The 21,512-nt window shown below is 37.2% G+C and overlaps 1 protein-coding gene across 6 annotated transcripts in view; it reads right to left on the reverse strand.

The window, feature by feature from the left end:
• The window catches only part of LOC131532940 (microtubule-associated protein 4), a 72,156-nt gene that overhangs the window by 18,794 nt on the left and 31,850 nt on the right, over window positions 1–21,512 (reverse strand). For 4 of the 6 annotated variants that reach the window (XM_058764830.1, XM_058764832.1, XM_058764828.1 and 1 more), the window contains 3 exons: window positions 19,488–19,670; window positions 18,642–18,680; window positions 15,787–16,995 (listed from right to left, as the gene is read on the reverse strand). In XM_058764830.1, the coding sequence (XP_058620813.1) occupies window positions 15,787–16,995; window positions 18,642–18,680; window positions 19,488–19,670 (1,431 nt within the window). The remainder of the gene's footprint in view (window positions 1–15,786; window positions 16,996–18,641; window positions 18,681–19,487; window positions 19,671–21,512) is intronic. The other 2 variants (XM_058764829.1, XM_058764833.1) reach the window with 2 other exon arrangements.

The following is a 21,512-nucleotide window of genomic DNA, read 5'->3' on the forward strand; positions in this document are numbered from 1 at the left end:
AGCTGTTATGAGTTTGGCCAGCATCCATTAGTAATACATATATCTTCCAGGCGGCTCTCTGGTCACTTCACGTTCAATGGCAGATCCATTACAAAGACTGCTCGTCTCTTTGAGAAGCTAAAGCTGCAGACTAACAACTGCACAGAGTTTCAGAGAAAACACAACTTAGATTTGTGCTCAGCAAAACCATTCACCTTCGTCATTAGATGCTATAATCTGCTAGAGAACATCAGTGTGATGTGCATTCACTCACGTAATTATAGCTGTCCGTTAAAAGCAATACTAAATTTAACAGCAGAAGGTAAATAGGTAACACTTTACATTAAGGTTAGTTCACATTAACTGATGAAAAATAGTTTGAAAGCATTTATTAATCTTAGTCAATTTGAATATTTACTAATACATTATTAAAATCAAAAGATGCATCTGATAACATCATTTAATAGACCTGAATGTGAACTAAAAATAACTACCATTAGTAAAGATTAGCCTAATAAATACATTGCTCTTTGTTAATGTATAGTTGGGACCTTATTGTAAAGTGTTACTGGTAAATCTGCTCCCATAAACCCTGCACAGAAATTTGGTTCTGTCATAAACATATTTAATTTGTCAAGAAACCGCTTTTAAAAAAGGAGCCTATTTGCATATTTCTTTCACATTTTGCATTGAATATTAAATCTAGTGAGCATGAAATAAATACATAAATAAAATCAGACGTCATTGATATTCCAGCAGCATTTTTCTTTGCACGTGTAAGCTGCTTCCCAGAATGCAGAAATACTGCATCCTGTATTAAAATTAATCTGTCACCACAAAGCGGAGTGTGGATTTCAGCTATTTGTAAGAAATATCTATGCATTGAGTCGACTAAGAACTCTTGCATTAAGCTGATTGATTTCCACACGGCTCAGGTGCATTTATAACAACAAAAGACAGGAGTTTCACAGTGACACATCAAAGCAGACGAGAAACTGCTGAGAGCAGAACGACAGCTGCTCAAAATCAAGAAAATCTGTCTATAAATGTGAAGACGCCTACAAAGCAGACAGATACTAGCCTGACGGGACTAGTTTTCACAGATTTCTGCAAAAACGACTGGAACTGAAAATTACCTTCAGTTTCCGTGTGTCCTTTGATAAACCAAATCCTTCTGAGATTGTAGATACCGTATTTTTCACAATGCTTCTCATTTACTTTGATGTTTTTGAAAAGTGCAAAGTGTCTCAAATACAATTTCATTATGCAATGCCAACTTTTTGGATAATATAACTGTTGGAAGTTCAAGTACTACTGTCATCTTTGTTAAATGTTCAAACTGTAAAAGCAAGTCTTGTGAATTCAATGCACACAGATCACGTGATCTTCTGTTACACCCACCTCCAGACACTCCCATTTTACTTAAAATCTCCAAATCAACACAAATTACTACAAGAAAATCACAAACATCCTGCATTAATAACTGCAAACCGAAAACTAGTGTGCAACAAGCATCCATCCATGACTCACCATCATTAGCACTAATCCACACTTTATATTATCTGCACCTGCTTTTCCATTTATCAAAGGCATTGCACCAATGATTTAATCTTTTGTTTGCTTCCTGAATGTTTCATTCAGACATTCGCTACGATGCATTTTCACTATCTGTCAACCAGCCAGAAGACAACTAAGGGATTAAACTAGACTATTTAACACACCCATCCAGTGAATTACTATTTCAACAAAAAAACTAAACTCATAAGCGTTAACCGTTGTAGGGTGCAGCTGGAGATTTCTGGAGCTCTACCCATCATTAAAAATGCGGTGCAGGTTGATGAGAGTTTCTGACCTGGATTTGCCGAGGGGCAGGTTTTACTCGAGGAAATCGGGACAGAAATGACTTACGCTGTCGGCTGCTCATCTGGAATGAGTAATGAGCATGCGTTGGCAGTGGCGTGATAGTGCCGTACACACAGAACAGAGACACTACATAAATCACCCACTTCTGCCACCGCTACCCATCAGAAAGACGCAGTCTAGGACTCATGTCTCATCATACTGACTCAAACCCAATTAATTGCACTTTTTTTAAAATAAAGGTTTCTTATAGGCATCCATGGTTTCATGAAGAACCTTTTTTGCATCAATGCACAACAGGTTCTTCATACTTGAAAAAGGTTACATTTTAAGAATCTTTTTTTTTTTTTTTTTATTAGTGTGAAGAATGTTAAATGTGCAAAATATGGCAATAAAGAAGCTTTATTTTTAAGACTATAAAAAATAGTTATTTTAGGAACTGTTCACTAAAGGTTCTTTGAGAAATCCTAAATAATTCTTATATGGCATCGCTGCAAAAAAAAAAAAAAAACGTTTTAGAACCTTTATTCAAGAATGAAATACATCAGCACATACTTTCCAAACCTTAATTTCTTTGTTTGTATGAAAAATTATGCCATGCTTCTTTCGATGTCTCATCATATTGACTCAATAAATCCAATTTCATACACTCTTAAAAATAAAGGATCCTCATTGGCATCCATGGTTCCATGAAGAATCTTTACTATCAATGCATAAAAGCTTGTTTATACTGGGAAAAGGTTCCATTCAATTCCAAAACAACCATTTTTTTCATGCATGTTAATAGTTCTTCATGGAACCATGGATGCCAATAAAGAACCATGATTTTTAAGAGTGTAAGAAAAAACGGTTATTTTACTAAAGGTTCTTGGGGGAACCCAAATGGTTCTTCAATGGCATCATTGCAAAAACCCATTGAAACATGCTTTCCAAACCTTAATTTCTTTGTTTCTAAGAGCAATTACGCTTCTCTCGATCACATTGCTCACCTCATATTGCACCAGTAAAAGCCGGTCTGTATCCTACAGCTCAAAACTGACTCTCGCTTCACCATCACCTACCCTCAAACGCCTCAGCAATCGTGTCGATTTTGTCTCCAGCGTTGTTGCAAGTCCCATTAAGGGCACGTGTTGTCACCGGCACGGGTAGAACGACTCCTTGGTCCTTGTCAATGAACGGTCCCTCCAACAGGTCTTCTACAGGCGAGAGGGGAAAGCTGCTTTGGTCTTTGCGTGTGGAGAAAGTGGGGAAATGTAGTTCGATATCGTTCCGTAGGTCATTACGAGTGGCCGATAGGGTTGGCGGCGGGGTCGGAGGTTGATCGTCGGCTACGGTTAGAGAGCGTTTCATAGCCCCTGCATGCTGGCGACGAGGTCCTCCGATGGGGGAAGGCAACTTGTCAAGAACGCCTCCGCCGGGATACTTATCCGGGAGCTCGAGACTGGCAGGTACGGAAAGGTGCGAACACTCGGACATCGCTCGCCTCATCGCCTTCCTCTGTTGCTCGGCTCTTCCCATGAAGGAAGGCTCAAGGTCTTCCTCTTCCTCGCTTTCATGCGATGACCCTTCAGCCTTCGGCCGCTCGTCTTTGCTCTCCAGGTAACTATCGTTGACCACGCCAATGACGCAGTAGTTTGGAGGCGTTCGGGGCGACGGTGTGCTGGGACTCTGTTCCAGAAGCAATCCGGAGAACGGAGCTGGTTTCGAGGGTTCGAGAGGCGACAGAACTTCGTTGTGTCCCGCAGGTGATTCCAGAAGCATCATGCCATTGTTGTCCGCAGTGCAAGCCGCGAATCTTCCAGGAGACGCAGCCGATGGAGACGAGGACGAGAGGCTTTCTGGACTGTCCCCGGTGCTGCCAAACGACATGCTTGTTGGAACGGCTCCTCGCCCGGGAACGTTGAGCTCAGAAGGAGACTCGTAAAAGCATAGCTTGTCCTCATCTGTCATTCCTGTTGCTCGAAGTCCACCTCCAAAACTCGGCGGTGCCCCGAGGTCTCCGTGCTGCCAGTCCCATCCCGGAGGGGTGGCGGATGTGGACATTGATGGGACTTTACATAGCTCACTATATTCTGAGAACGGAGACGCCGGTTGTTGGTTCGAGAGAGAGGACATGCTTCAATTCCTCTGTCTCTGCTTCTGGTTTGGGTGTTTTTGTGTCTTAGTCCTTTTCCTGTGTTAATATGTAAATGTCTGTCTGACTTGTAACCTCACAACGTAACCTTCTCTGCTGCTTCTGGACACAACAGCAGACTAAGCAGCACTGAGATCCGGCTGGAAGCGTGTCTCTCTCTCTCTCTCTCTCTCTCTCTATCAGCCAGCCTTTTGCCATGGCAGGAATCACATGCCTCGTAATGTGGCTGTTCATTCGCTGTTCCAAAACCAGCTCCCTCCTTCCTCTGTGCCTCTCTGGTTTTCTCCACGTTGTCCTCTCTGCATCCATCTTTTCCTCCCTCCTCTCTCTGATAGTGACACACTACTATCATCCCTGAGGCTACATGCATGCAAAATGAGGAAGGGCTTAATGAACATTCATTTGCACACAATATTTCAGAGAGCGCGCACATCTATCGTAAGTCTTTTTGGGTAACATAATCAGTCTGGAAATTTCCAGACATACAGACTATATCAGTATTAGATTATCGGAGGCACAGATTTGCATATGGATGATATGCCTAAACAATGAGATTATTTTTTCCTCTTGTATACAGTTTTTAATCTTCACCTGTTGTCTGTGTTGAGTTTATACTGTTAGATGTCTCTAAATATGTGATGGTCTTTGTTGTTGTCTTTTAATTGTCTTTATTGTTGCACTTCCTGCCACAGCAACATGTGCCTGTGCATGACTCATCAGAAACACAACATCATTCCTCACTGTAAGAAATAAATGCGTAAAATAACAGAAAAAGTCCTGGCAGCTCATTACCGGGACATTTTACCTGCATTTTACAGACATTTCAATGAAATCTAAAAGACAATGCAATGCCATGTAAAATGTAAAAACAAAACAGGTAAAACACCTGTAAAAAATAATTACAGAAAACTCCTTCAAAGTAATACAGTACATTACGCCCTGTTTTTATGGATTTTTAATTTTTTTTAAGAGTGCTCCAATCAGAGAACGAAAAGTGAAAAAACAATGAATAAACTAAAATAGAACAATGCCTGATGACCAGAAAACACTGGTTTTAAACCCTTTACTCAGCTCAGAGGAATATGTTATTATTATTATTATTATAATTAATAATAAATTAAACAATTAACTACTAATTATTACAATTAAAATGAATGCCTATTTATTTTATTAAATGTATAAAATATTTTATATTATTAGTATTAGTAGTAGTATTAACATAATTAATTATATATATATATATATATATATATATATATATATATATATATATATATATATATATATATATATATATATATATATATATATATATTTATTTATTTATTTATTTATTTATTTGTATACAGTATTTAGTACCAATACTAAATAATAAAACATTAATATGATTAATTTATTTTTAAATAAATAAATACAAACGAGACTTAAAGCAATGTGCTGGAATCAAAACAAACATAATGATACTTTCACAGAAGTTGTTGCTAGAATCGACACGACACTGAATCCAGAACATTCCACCAAAGTAGTGAAGAAGTGACACAAACTCTTCCCATGCTTTGGCCATTCAGAGACGTCACTGTTCAACAAAGACGAAATATGTGAACTGCTTGGTAAGTTTTGTCATGAATATTTCATGCTGGTCTAATTCAAACAAAAAAACACTCACAACATAGAGACGCTTTGTCAGCACACCTTCAATGCATTGTTAATGCAAGCAGACAAAGCGTCCATCAGGTTACATAAGTACTGTCATTTCTGAGCCTAATTTCCTCCATCAGCAACTGTTGTTTCAGTAGAACATATATCCCACCAGCCTCGAGATTGTGACCCGCGAATGAACCGGCTTACACAAGCGCTCGGGATGACAATTATCAGATGATTTAGGTTGAAGGGCGTCTTCAAACACATTCAACAGATGAAAAATGATGCTACTTCACGATACGAATTAGCTCGCTTCCTCAACTTCCCATCCTCATCCCATTTCCATCTCTTTAACCAACCAAAAGCTGTTGCAATGTTATGCTTGCCTTATTAAGCACTGCTAAAAATGTCGTAAGAATCCCTGGATTCACTCAAACAGAAATGGTTTTCATCATGCATTTATCTCAGGGAATCGGCGCTTGCACAGTTCAGAAGTGCTTCACGTCTGTGTCTCTGTGAGGCTCACTGAGCGCCCGTCCACTGAACGTGTCAAATCAATCCCGCGTCCCCACGCGAGTGTGTCCAGGCCGTCAGGGACAGAGACACTGTAGGGATGATCTCATCTGACCCCGGACTGAGACCCACCGGCCCCGTTACATAAGCACAACTGAAAGACGCCTGTCTGGTATTGAACTCACACTGAACCAGGACGATACGGCACTGTGTGCTAAATCTGCCATCAATAATGTATGGAAAGAACCTGTTTTCATTCCCCTTTAAAATCCTAAAACAAAAATGTGTAAAAAATAAATGAATAAATAAATAAATCCTGTGCAGATTGACATGAGCAAAAATATTCTGCTCGAAATATTTTGAATTTGGATTATTGACTTTTTTTTCAGCGTAGCTGCTTTTGCAATAAAAAGTCAATTAAAAAAGAAAAAAAAGAAAAGAAAAGACAAAGACAAAGGAGGTATTTCTAAAAGGACTTTAAACCACATATAACTGTGGCTAGGACCAGTTGAAAAAAAAAAAATGAGGATAGAAAAAAAATGAATACAATAAACAAAAACAAAAAAAATACTCTGATTGTACACAAATAAATGAAGTTTTGAAAATAATGTGCTGCCTGTTTGAACAAACCAAGCATATTTAGATTTTCTGTTGTCTGAACAAAAATAATATCTGAACAGATGTGAGTTTGATGAGTTAAATAAATATCTTAAAATAAAATGCAAACAGCTTTTAGTTGGACGTGATGAGTGAATGAACAAATAAGTAAATAAATAAATAAAATTAGTAAGTAGAGTAAGTAATTAAATAAATGGCTCAAAAATAAAATGTAAACAGATTTTTACTTGAATGAATGAATGAATGTTCAACCAGTCACCACAAAAAAAAAAAAAGATTGACTGAATACAAATCAAAGCTGTGTAGATTTTCTGTTGTCTGAAAATCTAAACAGATTTAAGAAGTGTTAAATCAATCAAAACGGATGTTTAAAATAAAAAAATTAAGTAAAAAATAAATAAAATATTCGCTGCCTGTTTGAACAAAGCCATCAAACAGAAATGAGGGCCAGCAGCGTCCAGTGCCAACATACAGCCTGACCTACATGTATGTACGGTCGCTTGGCTGACCTACATGATGGGTTATGTAGCATAAGGCTCGAAGCGACTTACATACTGATGAAAAATGCCAAACACAGATTCAAACGGACAGCAGAATCACAAATAAACGCAGCCGTGGAGTTTGCTGAAGCATGCAGACTTTAATTACACTACAAGATTTTCTTCTAGTAACTGATGTTAGGAATGAGATCCTAAAGCAGCAGCAGAAGCAGGGATATAAAAAGAGCAGGTGGAGGTTTAGTGCAGCGGCTGAAGACATTTATCAATGTCACAGCAGAAACACACAGGTGGTCGAAAAGAGATGAAGTCGGGAAGCTGCGAGAACATAAAGCCAACAACCGTCTACCCAGATGCTATTTTTAGCACATCACCCCTCCTCCTATGAGCCAACATTGTTTCCTTGGTAGCCCTGCTTCCTTAGGTCTCCCAAGCAACTGCCTCCCGTCGCCATGGCAACAGGAGTCTTGTCACCGCGAGCGGCTCTGAAGAACGCCGGTGTCCAAAAACACAGAGCGAGTGAGTAAGGTCGAGTAATGTTGAGTGGGATTATGGGAATTATGGGAAAAGCCAGATGACTAGTGTTATTTTACCATCACTGATATACTATTTTTTTTTTTATTAGTTTTCATTGGAATTTTAGACCAAGTTGTAGTTTTTCTGTTGTGTGTTTTTGTCATTTTTATTAATTTTAGTTTTGTGAATGTCTATATAGTAATTAATTTTTACAGTTATTTTATTACTTCAATATAAACTAAAAAAAAAAGTTTTTTTTTTATAGAATCATTGATATACCATTATATATTTTGTTAATATTTGTGTTACTATTTTGAATCAGATTTTATTTTTACCCTTTAGTTTTCATTGTAATTTTAGTTCAAGTTTTAGTATTTTTATTTTGTTTTTGTAATTTTTATAAATTATTTTTTTTTCATGTTTATATAGTTTTTAATATTAGTTATTTTATTACAACTTCAACTAAACAGAATTGAAAAATGCTGCCTTTAGAATCACTGATGTACTATTATATATTTTTCTAATATTTTTCAATTTGATTTTATCTACATTTTCTGTTCTTTTTCATTTTAAAGTTTTAGTATTTTTGTTTAGTGTTTTTGTCATTTTTACTATTTTTATACATCTATATAGTTTCTTTTATTAAGTTTGTTTATTTAGTATTAGTTATTTTATTACTTCAACTTACACTAAAAAATAAGAAAAGTTGCTTTTAGAATGACTGATATACTATTAAATTTCTTGTAAATATTTTGAATTAGATTTTATTTATTTGTTGTTTATTGCATTTAATAATTTTGTTCTGTGTCTGTCATTTTTATTATTAATAGCTTTATTTATTTTTTCATGGTTTTAGCAACAAATACCCCTGCTGAGGACCAGCCCAAAACCAGCTTTATTCCAGCTGTAAATTCCTCCCTAGTAAATTCCATCACTAAAAGTGACTTACGTGTCTTGCCGTAAGCACTAAGCTCTATAACGGCTTTCCAATCCAAACTCACCATTCTCTGAGTTTGAGACATAAATAGGCTCTTTTGGTTCAGTCAGATCAATTCTTTGACCAGCTCTGAGACTCACAGCCGCACGCAGCCTCTGCCACAGGCTTTACAATCAGTAATCCAGTCCAGCAAACACACATCAGGAGAGCTGCTCTTTCTCTGTCCCTGTTCACTTCATACCACGTGCTCAGATGTTCAATAGTTTGTCTGAAGGGGAGACAGATCAATTAAACTGCAGTCTTTTACACAACATTTTTCAGCATCAACTAAAGTATCACTCAACATGAGCTGTTGAATCGTTCAATGCTGCTATTTATACTCTGAAAAGAAACTCCAGTAAGCATCAATCATTCTTACTACTGAGAGAAACTCAAGGGCTGTGATCTTCCACGAAAATGTAGTGTGCTGCTTAGAGACCATTTAAATGGCACACTAACGTTGGGTTTTTTAAATGTTTTTGAAAGAAATGTATTCTGCTCACCAAGGATGCAATGATTTGATCAAAAATTGTGAAATATTATTCCAATTTAAAATAAGCATTTTCTATGTGAATATCTGTTCAAATGTAATTGATTTCTGTGATGCGCATCATTTCTCCAGTCTTCAGTGTCACATGATCTTCAGAAATCATTCTAATATGCTGATTTGCTGCTCAAGAAACATTTCTGATTATTATCAATGTTGAAAACAGTTGTGCTGCACAACATTTTTGTGGAAACTGTGACACTTTAATTTTTCAGGATTTTTTAATGAAAAGAAAGTTCCAAAACCGAAAATCCTTTGCAACATTATACATGTCTTTACTGTTACTTTTCATCAATTTAATGTGTCCTTGCTGAGCAAAAGTATTAATTTCTTAAAAAAAAAAAAAAAAATTAGAAATATACAATCCCAGAATGCATTGCAACAACCCCTCAAAGATCTCAGAGGGATAAATATTGATTATAAAAACTTAAAATGCAAATCAATACCAAAAAAAGTACAAGTTTAAAAAACAGTTTGATCTAATGACAAAACAATTTTATACAACACAGATGCACTAGATTGAAGCTTTAAAAGCAGATAAACTCTGCATTTCATCTTATTTTAACCCAATATATGTTTCTGGAAGTAATTACAACAGAAACGGCAAAAAAATAAAGGACAAAACGAATGAATCACTACATAAATAGCAGACTAACAGGTAGTATAATAGCATTTCACTGAAGTGATGGCATTCATGTGAGCTGGGAATAGGTTTTTTTTTTTTTTTCCTGTTTAAATCTAAATCGTTCAGACTGCAGTGAGTCTCCTGCATCGATGAGCAGACGCTAATTATTCTGTTGATCGCAGCCTGTTCGCTTTTTTCCTACCGCCTACCGAAGCTACAGCAACTGTTGCAGAAACCGGCCCCGGGCTGCCTCATTTACATATCTGCATAATTAAAACACATTTGTGAAAATACAGAAGAATATTATCAGTGATGTTGAGCACACACTACAACATCTTATGACAAAAAGACTCTGACTGAAAAAGTCACATGGCAGCCGCACTTTCTCAGCATCTGTCCTTGTTACCATGGAAACATCAGCATCTTTTCAGTCGCCATGGAAACGAGACAGACTCCACGCCCTCCCTGGAGGCAGTTTGTGTTTACAACAGTCGATGCGTTGACCTTTACGGCTCCATCATTCTGCTGCTCTCAAACGCTCTGATTATCAGGACCTTTGACCTTCCGAATCTATCTGAATTCAGTGACGCACTAACGCAGAACAACAATGGGGTAAATGTTCATCTCATCGTGGCAAAATAATGCTTAGCGATGCTGCTAGATACCAATTCATTCTCAGCACATACACACTTGAAAACTGTCAAAATTGGAAGTGCGCCAAGAACAGAGACGTTCATTTCAGCTTGAATAGACTCTGAATAACAGCACACAATGCCAAAGCTAATGACGCCACCTTACAAACAACTGCTGCTCAAAAATGTGGCGTCATTGAGAACAACTTACTATTTTTATTGAGTAAGGATGCATTAAATTGATCAAAAGTGACATTAAAAACTTGTTTTACAACTTTTACAATGTTCAAATTTCAAATAAATGCTGTTCTTTTGAACTTTCTATTCATCTGTGAATCCTGAAAAATAAAATGCATCAGTTTCCACAAAAATATTGATAGCAGCACAACTGTTTTCAACATTGATAATAATCAGAAATATTTCTTGAGCAGCAAATCAGCATCTTAGAGTGATTTCTGAAGGAAGACTGGAGTAATGATGCTGAAAATACAGCTGCGCATCACAGAAATAAATTACAGTTTAACAGATATTCCCATAGAAAACACTTCTTTTAAATTCTAGTAATATTACACATTGTTTACTGTGTTTTTGATCAAATAAATGCACCCTTGGTGAACAAAAGAGACATCTTTCACCCTAAGCTTTTGAACGGTAGCGAATATGTATATGCACATCAATTAATTCAATTTGAGCTGCTAGTTCAGGTCTGCGATGATCAACCAGTATAGATCAGTAGCCAGTGCCAATATCTACAGATCATCTAGTGCTACATTATTTCTTTTCCTGACTCCTGTGCAGGGAAAAATATTCTGTCCTTCACCACAATCACACTGCATCATAACACCAACAGCAAAACAACAAAAAAAAGGCGTGTGCTGGAGACCCGGGAGCTTTCGCGCTGCATCGCTGTCAAACATCGACTCTAGAGGCTGTTTTGCTGCTAAGAGGCTGGTGGGCCTGTACGCCCATCTTTCTCTGTCTTCACCCTGTGAAGGATCTCAGCAGGGTTTACTTATGCAAGATCCTCTCTGTTGAGTCCTGTGCTGACACTCACAACCTCACGAAATCTCTGGCCTCTAAAAATACACCTCACATCTGCTTCCAGACACTACACTCAAATCTACTGGCCTGTTTCAGAGCTTTTACTATGTATGACACAGATATGGAAAAAAAAAAAAAAGAAAACACAAACCAAACAGGTAGATGGAGTACGACCAAATTTAACAATGCAGAATGTGTTTCACTACATTTCAACTCTAATGCAATATTGAATATTTGCCACACTTGGTGCTTTCTCCTCTCTTTTTGAGTAGGATACTAAAAATCAGACATTAAAGGAGAAAAATGTTGCAGTAAACACTAAATGGATTTTTCTGACTGTTCATTTCTAAATTACCAAATGGACAAAAATTTTAAAAAACACTCATGAAAGCAATGCAACAAACAAAGTATGCACATAAAAAAAAGAAACAAAACAAAAACACTAACCCTCAAGCAATTCTGACTAGACTTCATCTTCCAATTAAAAAAAGAGCAATGAAAAACTGTGAACCGGGTAAATGAAAATAAACAGAACGCCTCTCTTGAGAATGATCTGAGAACAACGGTTGTATGTGAACAGCAATTCAATGCGCTGTAATCAGGTCAGTGTGAGTGAAGAGTTGTTAAAGTCAACAGTCATTTTGAAACCCATTATTTAGATGGAGCCAAAATGAAAAAAAATAAGCATCCTTATTGTGTTGTTAGTTTTTAAGCATGCACTAAATAGCAAAATTCGAATGCTTAAACGACACAATAAAATAGCTCAAACACCCGTTTAAAAACACAAATGAATCTCTATAAAATGTAAACCGGCAACTAAAACATCAGATTCTCAGAGAAACAACTAAACTCAAGTGTCTGTTTTTCCCATCACAAGCGTCTGTCTGAACAAAAGCAGAGCTGAGTCACTCTGAGCGTCTCTGTGTGTGTGTGTGTGTGTGTTAACACTCCTCCATTCATAACAACACATGCTACTCAAAGTCACAATCAACATCTCTGGCCGTCACCAGCGGCTCGCAGATTCACAAGAGCACAACCACACAAAAGACATCACGACCCGAAACAATCAGCGGCATTCAGAGATGCTCACAGGATGTACTCACTCACAAATCTTACTTTGAAAAGTCCTCAACAAAAACATTAAAGATGCGTCCTTGAAACATGCTATTGATGGATACTGGGTATTTTTAGAGGACCCCAGACAAACTATTTTTACGAGGAGCACTGAAGCCCTGACTGAACATTTTTAGGAGCACAAGCCGAAAGTTTAGGGGCACACCTTAAATCAGCCTGCAATGCAATCACACATATTTCCCCATTTTATTACTGTATTACTGACAAATGCTTTGATAATAAATAGACTTAACTCATAGAAATTACAATGTGCAGTACTCTTTTAATTTCAGAGGATATGACAAAAAAAAAAAAAAAAATTATATATATATATATATATATATATATATATATATATATATATATATATATATATATATATATATATATATATATATATATATATATATATATATATATATATATATATATATATATAGGGATTATGACAAATAAAAAATAAATAAATAAATATAAATATATATATATAAAACACACACATATATGATCAAATTAGGCTACAATCGTTTTGCATTAATAAGTGCAGTTACTAATAACAGGCTATTACATGTTCATTTCTTGTTTATTTCATGTTTACATTTGACAGTACAGCACTAAGCTTTACTGGCAGCGCGAGTTGAACAACGCGGTGTTCGCGCCAGTGCGACCGCACACAAAATGTACTTGTATCGGCAGAACAAATGGTCTTGGTCGCAGTCTGGAGCCCTGAGGAATGTATAATAAATTATGCAATAAATAAATAAATATATATAAAAAATATGAAAAAATAACTAAATGACTAACTAAAATGATAAATGCACAAAATTACAAAAATTAACTAAAATTAGTCATTCACAATACACTGATCACAAGAAAGATGATCCATATGGTGTAAACCATAAGTGTATTTTCTAGAACTGCTGAAGACTTCTGCTCAGTCACTCTTTTACTAAAACATTTACCGCAGTAAGAAACACCAAATGGAGTATTACTGCAGGCAACACAACATGGATTAATAGAATTCACTCTAATGCGATATTTGACACTGAGCTTACAGTTTCCCTATTCTCATCTCATGAGCTCATAGTACCACACACACACACACACACTTTACGGTACACTGTCATTAATTTGCATGTTGGGAAGTCTGACACCGAACGCTGATGTCCTGTCTCCCGGAGTGTATAAGTAGCTCCCTTAGTGACAGAGTCCCTCCCCACTGGAGAAAGAGCCGAAAATTACAGAGAACTAAAAGAGACAGCTGTGTCAGACGTGCTCAAACACACACACACGTTCGTTTTTGTGAAAAGTGGGGACATTCCATTGGCGTAATGGTTTTTATACTGTACTTACTGTATGTGCTATTGCCCTACACCTAAACCTACCCCTTACAGGAGACTGTGCATTTCAACTTTCCCCAAAAACCTCACTCTGTGTGATTTATAAGCGTTTTGAAAAGTGGGGACATGGGTCAATGTCCTGAAAAGTCACCTTCACCTTGTAATACCTGCCATACCTTTGTTATTATACACATCTATGTCCTGACTTTTCACAAAAGCAGCACACACACACACACACAGAGAATCTAAAACCGGTCATTCTCAGATACTACACTGCGTGTTTCTGCAGTTGTGTAGCTTACGTTGTGCTAAGGTTATTACATGAAACAGTATTTGCAGACCAATTTATTTCTACAATCTCATGCATTTCAAAGTAAAGCACACTTTTTTTATTTAAAACAATGGTGAAATGCCAATAGGAACTGAATAGCACAAAAAAGTACTCTAAGTAAACAAAGTCAACTTTTAATTTCATGTTGACTTCAATAGCTTGAAACTAAACATCCTGCCATTTTACGATAAATTTTTACAGATGGCACTCGTGAATCTAGTTTACATGTAACTTATAAATGCTTTACTGAAAACAAGCTAGTAAACTGTTTATCGAGCTACAAGGGCTTTCTGTACCACATTCCAATTCACTTAATTTGGACTTGAGATACAAACTACAACTATTTAACATTTGAAGTGGATCAAAACTTTCATCATAGGTTTCATTGTTCTAAAACCTAAAACCAAAATGTGTTCTTGTCTTAGGACAACTTTTTTGATCCACTTGTGTTAACTACTGTAGTTCATTTCCATTACAAACTACTTCAAAAAGGCATTATTTTAAATGATTATATCAGTGCATGTCGCCAATTGCATCGCTAGCATTTCACAATCTGCTCTTGGTTGTAGCATCATTACAAATATGCATAGAGTTAAAGTCTTGCATCACCAACACTCTCAACCACCCAAATTGCCTCATATTGCCAACTTTCACAATCAAATAATGACCTTTGGTTGCTTTGAAGCCGCAAATCACTGTTGGGCATCCGCTATTGACATCACATACAGTATATCTAGTCATGAGACTACTACAGCAATAAATGGGAAGTATAGGAAATTATGAATGAAAGGTAGATGATGTTATCCCACAATGCACCCACAATAGACATCATAAAGAGAAAGCAATAACTAAAGAAATGCTGACTTACCTATTTGGTGGGTTGCAACAGATGATGTCGGGGAACATAGAAGAGAAAAAAGAAAGAAAAAATATCATCTGTATTGTACTTTGTGTACATTCATAAAGTGACAAGGGTGGTTCTTATTCACTCTAAAAGTGCTAGAAGAGAAATATGAAGGGGTGGTGGGAAACCAAGAGAGAAGATTGTCACTGTTAGGTGCCACCAGTGCTAGTATAAGAAACAAATCACAACAGCAGAGATGCAAAATTGTGAGGGAACAACAACGCCTCCTCGACAAACTGCAAACCAAAGCGTTTGGATTAGTAGAGTACACCCTGAATCACAAGGTTAATGGGGAGGAAGGGGGATTCTTGCTTGTTTACACTGTTGGTCATTCATTGTGGAAGAAACACCCAAGCAAAACCAAGCCAGCTCGCTTTGAGCGAACCCTGACCCTTGCTTCCAGCTGACGGGTGATGTGTTAGTTATTGCGGTGCACAGTTTAAATCACTCAAGCCCAGGCTTGGAATCCACTCAGCCATGCATTACGTGGATCCACTTCCCAAAAGTCCACAAACAAACCTTCCAAAGTGACGAGCGCTCCTGCTTTGAGCTCCCAAGGTTCTGCAAAACTAGGGAAGAATGGCGGAGCGGCCGGATTTAGACCGGAATTCTGGGGAGACGGCAACTTTGCTTCAGGGGAGGTTGGACTCTTTGATGAGGATGAGCCGGGCTTCTTGCCTTGTTTGGATTTGGGTTCCTTTGGGGCTTTGCTCTTTGGCGAAGGCAGAGGTGCAGGAACCGGGGTCTCAAAGGCAACACCTTCAAGATCAAAGGGTTGACTGTGGTTATTAAGAGACCATGCAGGTCCAGATGGAGAAAACGGCGGTGCCGCGATCAGTGCTTCCATTGGTGGTACAAAACAAGCGCTTCCAGGGGTGGACGCCTGGGGTTCCTTCACTGGTGAATCTTGGCTGGTGTAGGAGTGATCTTGTCCAAAGATTGCTTCCTCAAGGGTCGCACCAGGAGAGACGAAAGGCTGAGTGTCGCTGAGGTCGCAAGCAAGAGAATCTGTTTCCATGAGGATATCTTTGAATCCGGATGACATGGACAAGGGGTGCTGGGGGGATAAATCGGGGGCTCGACCGGGAGACTTTGGAGAAGGCATTGCAGGTTCAAGATGCGTTGAGGACGGTGGGGAAGTGGCCGTGAGGGATAGAAGATCTTGGGTAAGAGACATAGGAATGAGACTCTCATCGGAGAAGTCCTCAGAAAGCGACACAAGTCCGCTGTCGACTTCAAGGGGCGATTGGGAGAAATCAGTTGCGAACTCCTGCGGCATGCAAGCCGAAGCAGGGACGAAGGGCTCTGCATGGACCGCCCATTCCTCGGGAATCTTCTTACGGCTTTTTGGCTTCTTGACTCTCCCTCCAAAGCGGCCTCCGTCTTCCCAGCCTCCGTCTCGATCTCGCTCCTTGTGCGGGGATTGCTGATGGGGGCTGTCGGATAAAGCACTTTCGCTCGGCATTTCCGTGGGGAAGTCGTACACCTCGTCCCTGGGTCTCCGCTTTTTCTTCTTCTTTTCCTTCTTACGGTCAGATCCTTCACCTTCCCTTTCCTCTGCATCTCCCGCCCCGCTATCTCTCGGGGACCACTGAGGGTCGGCCGTGACATGTGGGCTGCTCTCGACTAGAGGACCGGCATGGCGACTGATAACGGTGGAAACACTGGGCGTGAAGGGCAGGTCAGATGGAATGCCAGCCTCATCGGACCAGCAGTCGCCAAAGACACCTCGTATGCAAAGAAGAATGGAAATTAGAGCAGCACTAAGTCCCTTTTATGCTCTCACACATTCGCTAACTCAATCACCCCATTTGATATATCTTACAATCTGCAAAGATCAAAATCAAACCATTTAGAACACATTTTAAGATGCTAACCAGTATGTAGCACAAGATAGAGGACAGTAAAAGCATGCATTATTTTTTTTTGTTTTAGAAACGGATAGTTGCAGCCATGGATGCTCATTGGGCAATATTTCAATTATACTGCAATACACAATATTGTAAAAACTATTACATGAAACACTTTGTAAATATTTAATTTCTACAACAAAGCAGTTAGTTCAGAGATCTGCTTGATAAGACTTTGAAATTTCATTGCATTTCTCAAAACTAAGTATGAGAAAAGAAATGAGGGGGTTACATGACATTTTAAGAGTAAAGACAACAAACAGTAACTGATGAAAGATCTCGAGGCATGTAAACAGTGCTAAAACAAACCTTCATGTACAGCAAAACAAATTACATTCTTCATAGGTACTTGGTCTAAATTGCCCATTAAAAATGTTCATTTAACAATAATAATCTACTTCGATGTTAGGACTTTTCAAAGAATGCATCTTGAACATGAATGTATTTTGTCTTACTGCACAGGTAGAGTTTTTGCTTCACGTCAAAATGACAAAACATACATTCAAAATATATATATATATACACACACACACATATATATATATATATATATATATATATTTATTTATTTATTTATTTTTATTTTCACACTGCAAAACAAGTAAAAAAAAAAAAAAAGACAATGAAAGTCTTTTACATTTCTGTAGAAGATTTGCATGAAGCAGACTGAGGTCAAGCATAATTCATTTGTGTACAAGGGTCTAGTCTGCTCTATCAGAAGTAACGAGCAGATGATTTGTGGGGTTTGAATTTGCACAGTAACACAGTAATGCAGGACGATGTTTTGTATAGTACATGCCAAGCCTGACTGACCCGCATATCTTTGTCCTAGAACAGGGAATGTTCCCAGAACTTTGAGGCGAGGTTCTCTTCAATTTATGATCAAACGTTCAAGTAACATTAACAGAACATTCATTCAGAGTTATCTGGTATTTAATAATGTTCTTGAAACTAGCACAAAAACGTTATTTTTACATTGTTCATTGAAAATTTTTCTGAAACATTTTCGTTGGACATGTAACGTTTTTTTAAAATGTTGCTACTTGTTTAAAAAAATTCATAGAACATTTAAAAGCAACATTTCCATAATGTTTGCGAAATCCTAAAACAGAATGTTTCCTTAAAATTCGCATTACCAAAATATTTATTTTAAGCATTAATGTTTTAAACATGCAAAGATCATGTAGAAATAACGTTTTGATAACTGAAAGGGAACATTAGCAAAATGGTCTTAGAGAATTTTTGTTAGCTGGGATAGTCTGCAACATGAAGTGTGTTGTTAAAATCTGTCGACAATCTGTCCTGATATGACACGCTCAGATAAATCGCACAGACGGATCTGTGCTCTTCAGAGTGATAGGGGTGAACCTGTGAGAGTGCAATGCATTATGGGACACACTCCATCTGTGACTGTTAAAGGGATAGTTCACCCCGAAAAACAAAGTCCTGCCATCATTTACTCACCTTCAAGTTGTTCCAAACATGTATGAGTTATTTTTTGTTCTGTTGAACACAAAAGAAGGTATTTTAAAGAATGTTGGTAACCAAACAGATGGTAGACATTGACTTCCAAAGTATGGAATAAAATACAATCAAAGTAAATAGCTACCATCAACTGTTTGATTACCCACATTCTTCAAAATAAAGAAACTCATACACGTTAGTTTATACACGTGACCGATAAAAATATTACTTTTGCTATTGTAAGTACGCTTATGATGTATTTCCATCTGGGTGATTTAATGATCAGACACTTGATAACTGACTCATGCATGAGTTAACATGACTCTACAGGTCTGACCCTCCATCTGTTAGGTGTGTAACACACTGTTTGCAAATCAACAACCAGCCCTGAGCATCAAATCAGGCAGATTATGGCTCTTGAGCTTGATATAAACCAGCGGCATGACTCTGGGTCTCAGCTGCACTGTACTAACCCCATACAGCTGTGAAGCCCTAAAGGCCCCTGGGATACCAGAATGGATGGATTTGACTAGTTTTGACAACTGATAATGTAACTCAGTTTAGCACTTGTTACAGTGACCCCCAGTGGACAGCCTTAGCTTTAATTACTGATAGATTAGATATTTGCTCCACAGGGGCTCCTGTAGGAATCCCATAATCCCTGATACAAAACACATGGGAAGTAATGAGCGAAGGGGATGAACAGTATTTGAAGACGATTACATGCAATAAGACTTTACTGCTTTATAGAAAGATAAATTCTGAGGCCATAATGCATTTGAAATGTATATGATATTGACATACACTCAACATCATGGTGTTGTTGTGCAGATCTTTGTTCTCTACCTGCAGATGTGTCCCGTGGGCTCTTGGGGGTCGTGGCTGACAGGGGTTCAGCTGGTATTTTGGGGGCTTCGGTGGCCTGAGCAGCTGGCGGCTCCTGCGCTTCGGCCAAACCAGACGGTCTTTCGGTCTGGAAAGGAGCAGCACCTGTGATCACCGCCGACATTACGCTGGGCTGAGAGAAACCTACGGGTTCAAAGAAAGAAGTCAAATACACGACATATTTACTTCATTATAACATGTATTTGTGGTTGGTCAAGATAATCGAGAATGAATCATTAAAAATAATTATTTATAATTATAATAATTATTACTACTACTACTACTACTACTATTACTACTTATTATTATTATTATTATAAAAACACTGCTGCTGCTACTACTAAATTATTATTATTAGTAGTAGTAGTTGTAGTAGTAGTAGTATTCATAATATTAACATTAAATGTATTAAAATTTAAAAATGATTGACTAATGACTGAAAAAGATTTTGAAGATTCTGCAGCAGAATATTCTACAGTATTAAAACACATTTGTAAATAATTATGATACTGATAATACTACTAATAACACTAATAATATTAATAATTATTATTATTATTATTATTAAGTAGTAGTAGTAATAAAATAGTTAATTAATAACATTATTTGTTAAAATTAAGTAAAATAATTTATGAAGTATTAATAAATAAATAAATAAATAAATAAATATGAAGATTCCACAGTACTAAGCACATTACATTTATTAAATATTAATAATACTTGGCAACCTACTTTACAAACATACAAGAAACACCCATTTAATTGTCATTAATGCAAAAAAAAAAATAAATAATGGTCTAAAAAAATAAATGAGTAAAACATATTTCTCTCTTTGTTTTGATATTGGAGTGAAATACGATCCAGACATGGATCACATCGGATGAGATGCTGATGCAGATGTAACATCTGTATCTATGATATATGTATCTGTCACACACGTTTATCAGATTGGACACATGTATGTTTCTGTGTGACGTGAGGTTTGACAGAAAGCGAGTGGCTCTGTAACAGGTGGTGAAATCCACCGTCAGACACGAGCCGCGCCGCATCTGAGCTGAATTCTGATGTGAGCGTGACTCATCACCTCCCAAGAGCCCCTTCAAACCAGCGCCGTCATCAGCTATTGTCTTTCCAGAGAGAAACAGGCCTGTTCATTTACCCTACTAATGAATTCACGCTCATTTTCATTACTAGCATTACTACTAATGTGGCCCATTAGAGTGCAGAATAAAAGCTCCAGGCTACATCAAATCAAATCTTTATTTATCAGAACTCAAACACAGATGTAGTTTTTGGGGCTTTCAACATGATGTTGCCACACAATGACTTAAAGTTTCCCCAACATCTAACACCAAAATAACTACCGTACATAGATGTGTATCACATTCAAAACAGGAATCACAGGAGGAGAAGATGTGAGATCTGCATTAAATGAGGTCAGGGGTAATTAGAGGTGTTGTTTTGCTGGACACACAATTTTAGTAAACCTAATTAATGGCCGGAGACAGATTTAACAAGATGACACCGAACAAATAAATGCGTATAATTAACGAGCGGCCCGGCCTCAAGCAGCGAGCACTGGAAAGCAGCTAAATCACATTAGAATAATGATTTTCAAAGCTCGCTTTCTATATATAAACATCCCACAATTAAATTACTAAAGACGCAGTCAAAAGTATTATGTAATTTTATTTATTTATCTTTAGTATTTTTATAGTATTTTATATTATACATTGTAGTTTATTGTAATATTTTAAACTGTGATATTTTATATTATATTGCAGTATTTCATATTTAAATATATTCTCACACACACACACACACACACATACATATATATATATATACACACACACACACACACACATACATAGCAGTAGTCTTTATAGTACAATAATATTTTTAATAATTATCATTATTAGTAATAATTAACGGTAATACAGTAGTTGCATTTATTAATTATGACTATTAATTAGTTATTAAAAT

The sequence above is a fragment of the Onychostoma macrolepis genome, chromosome 24, assembly GCF_012432095.1.
Source record: "Onychostoma macrolepis isolate SWU-2019 chromosome 24, ASM1243209v1, whole genome shotgun sequence".
Lineage (NCBI taxonomy): Eukaryota > Metazoa > Chordata > Actinopteri > Cypriniformes > Cyprinidae > Onychostoma > Onychostoma macrolepis.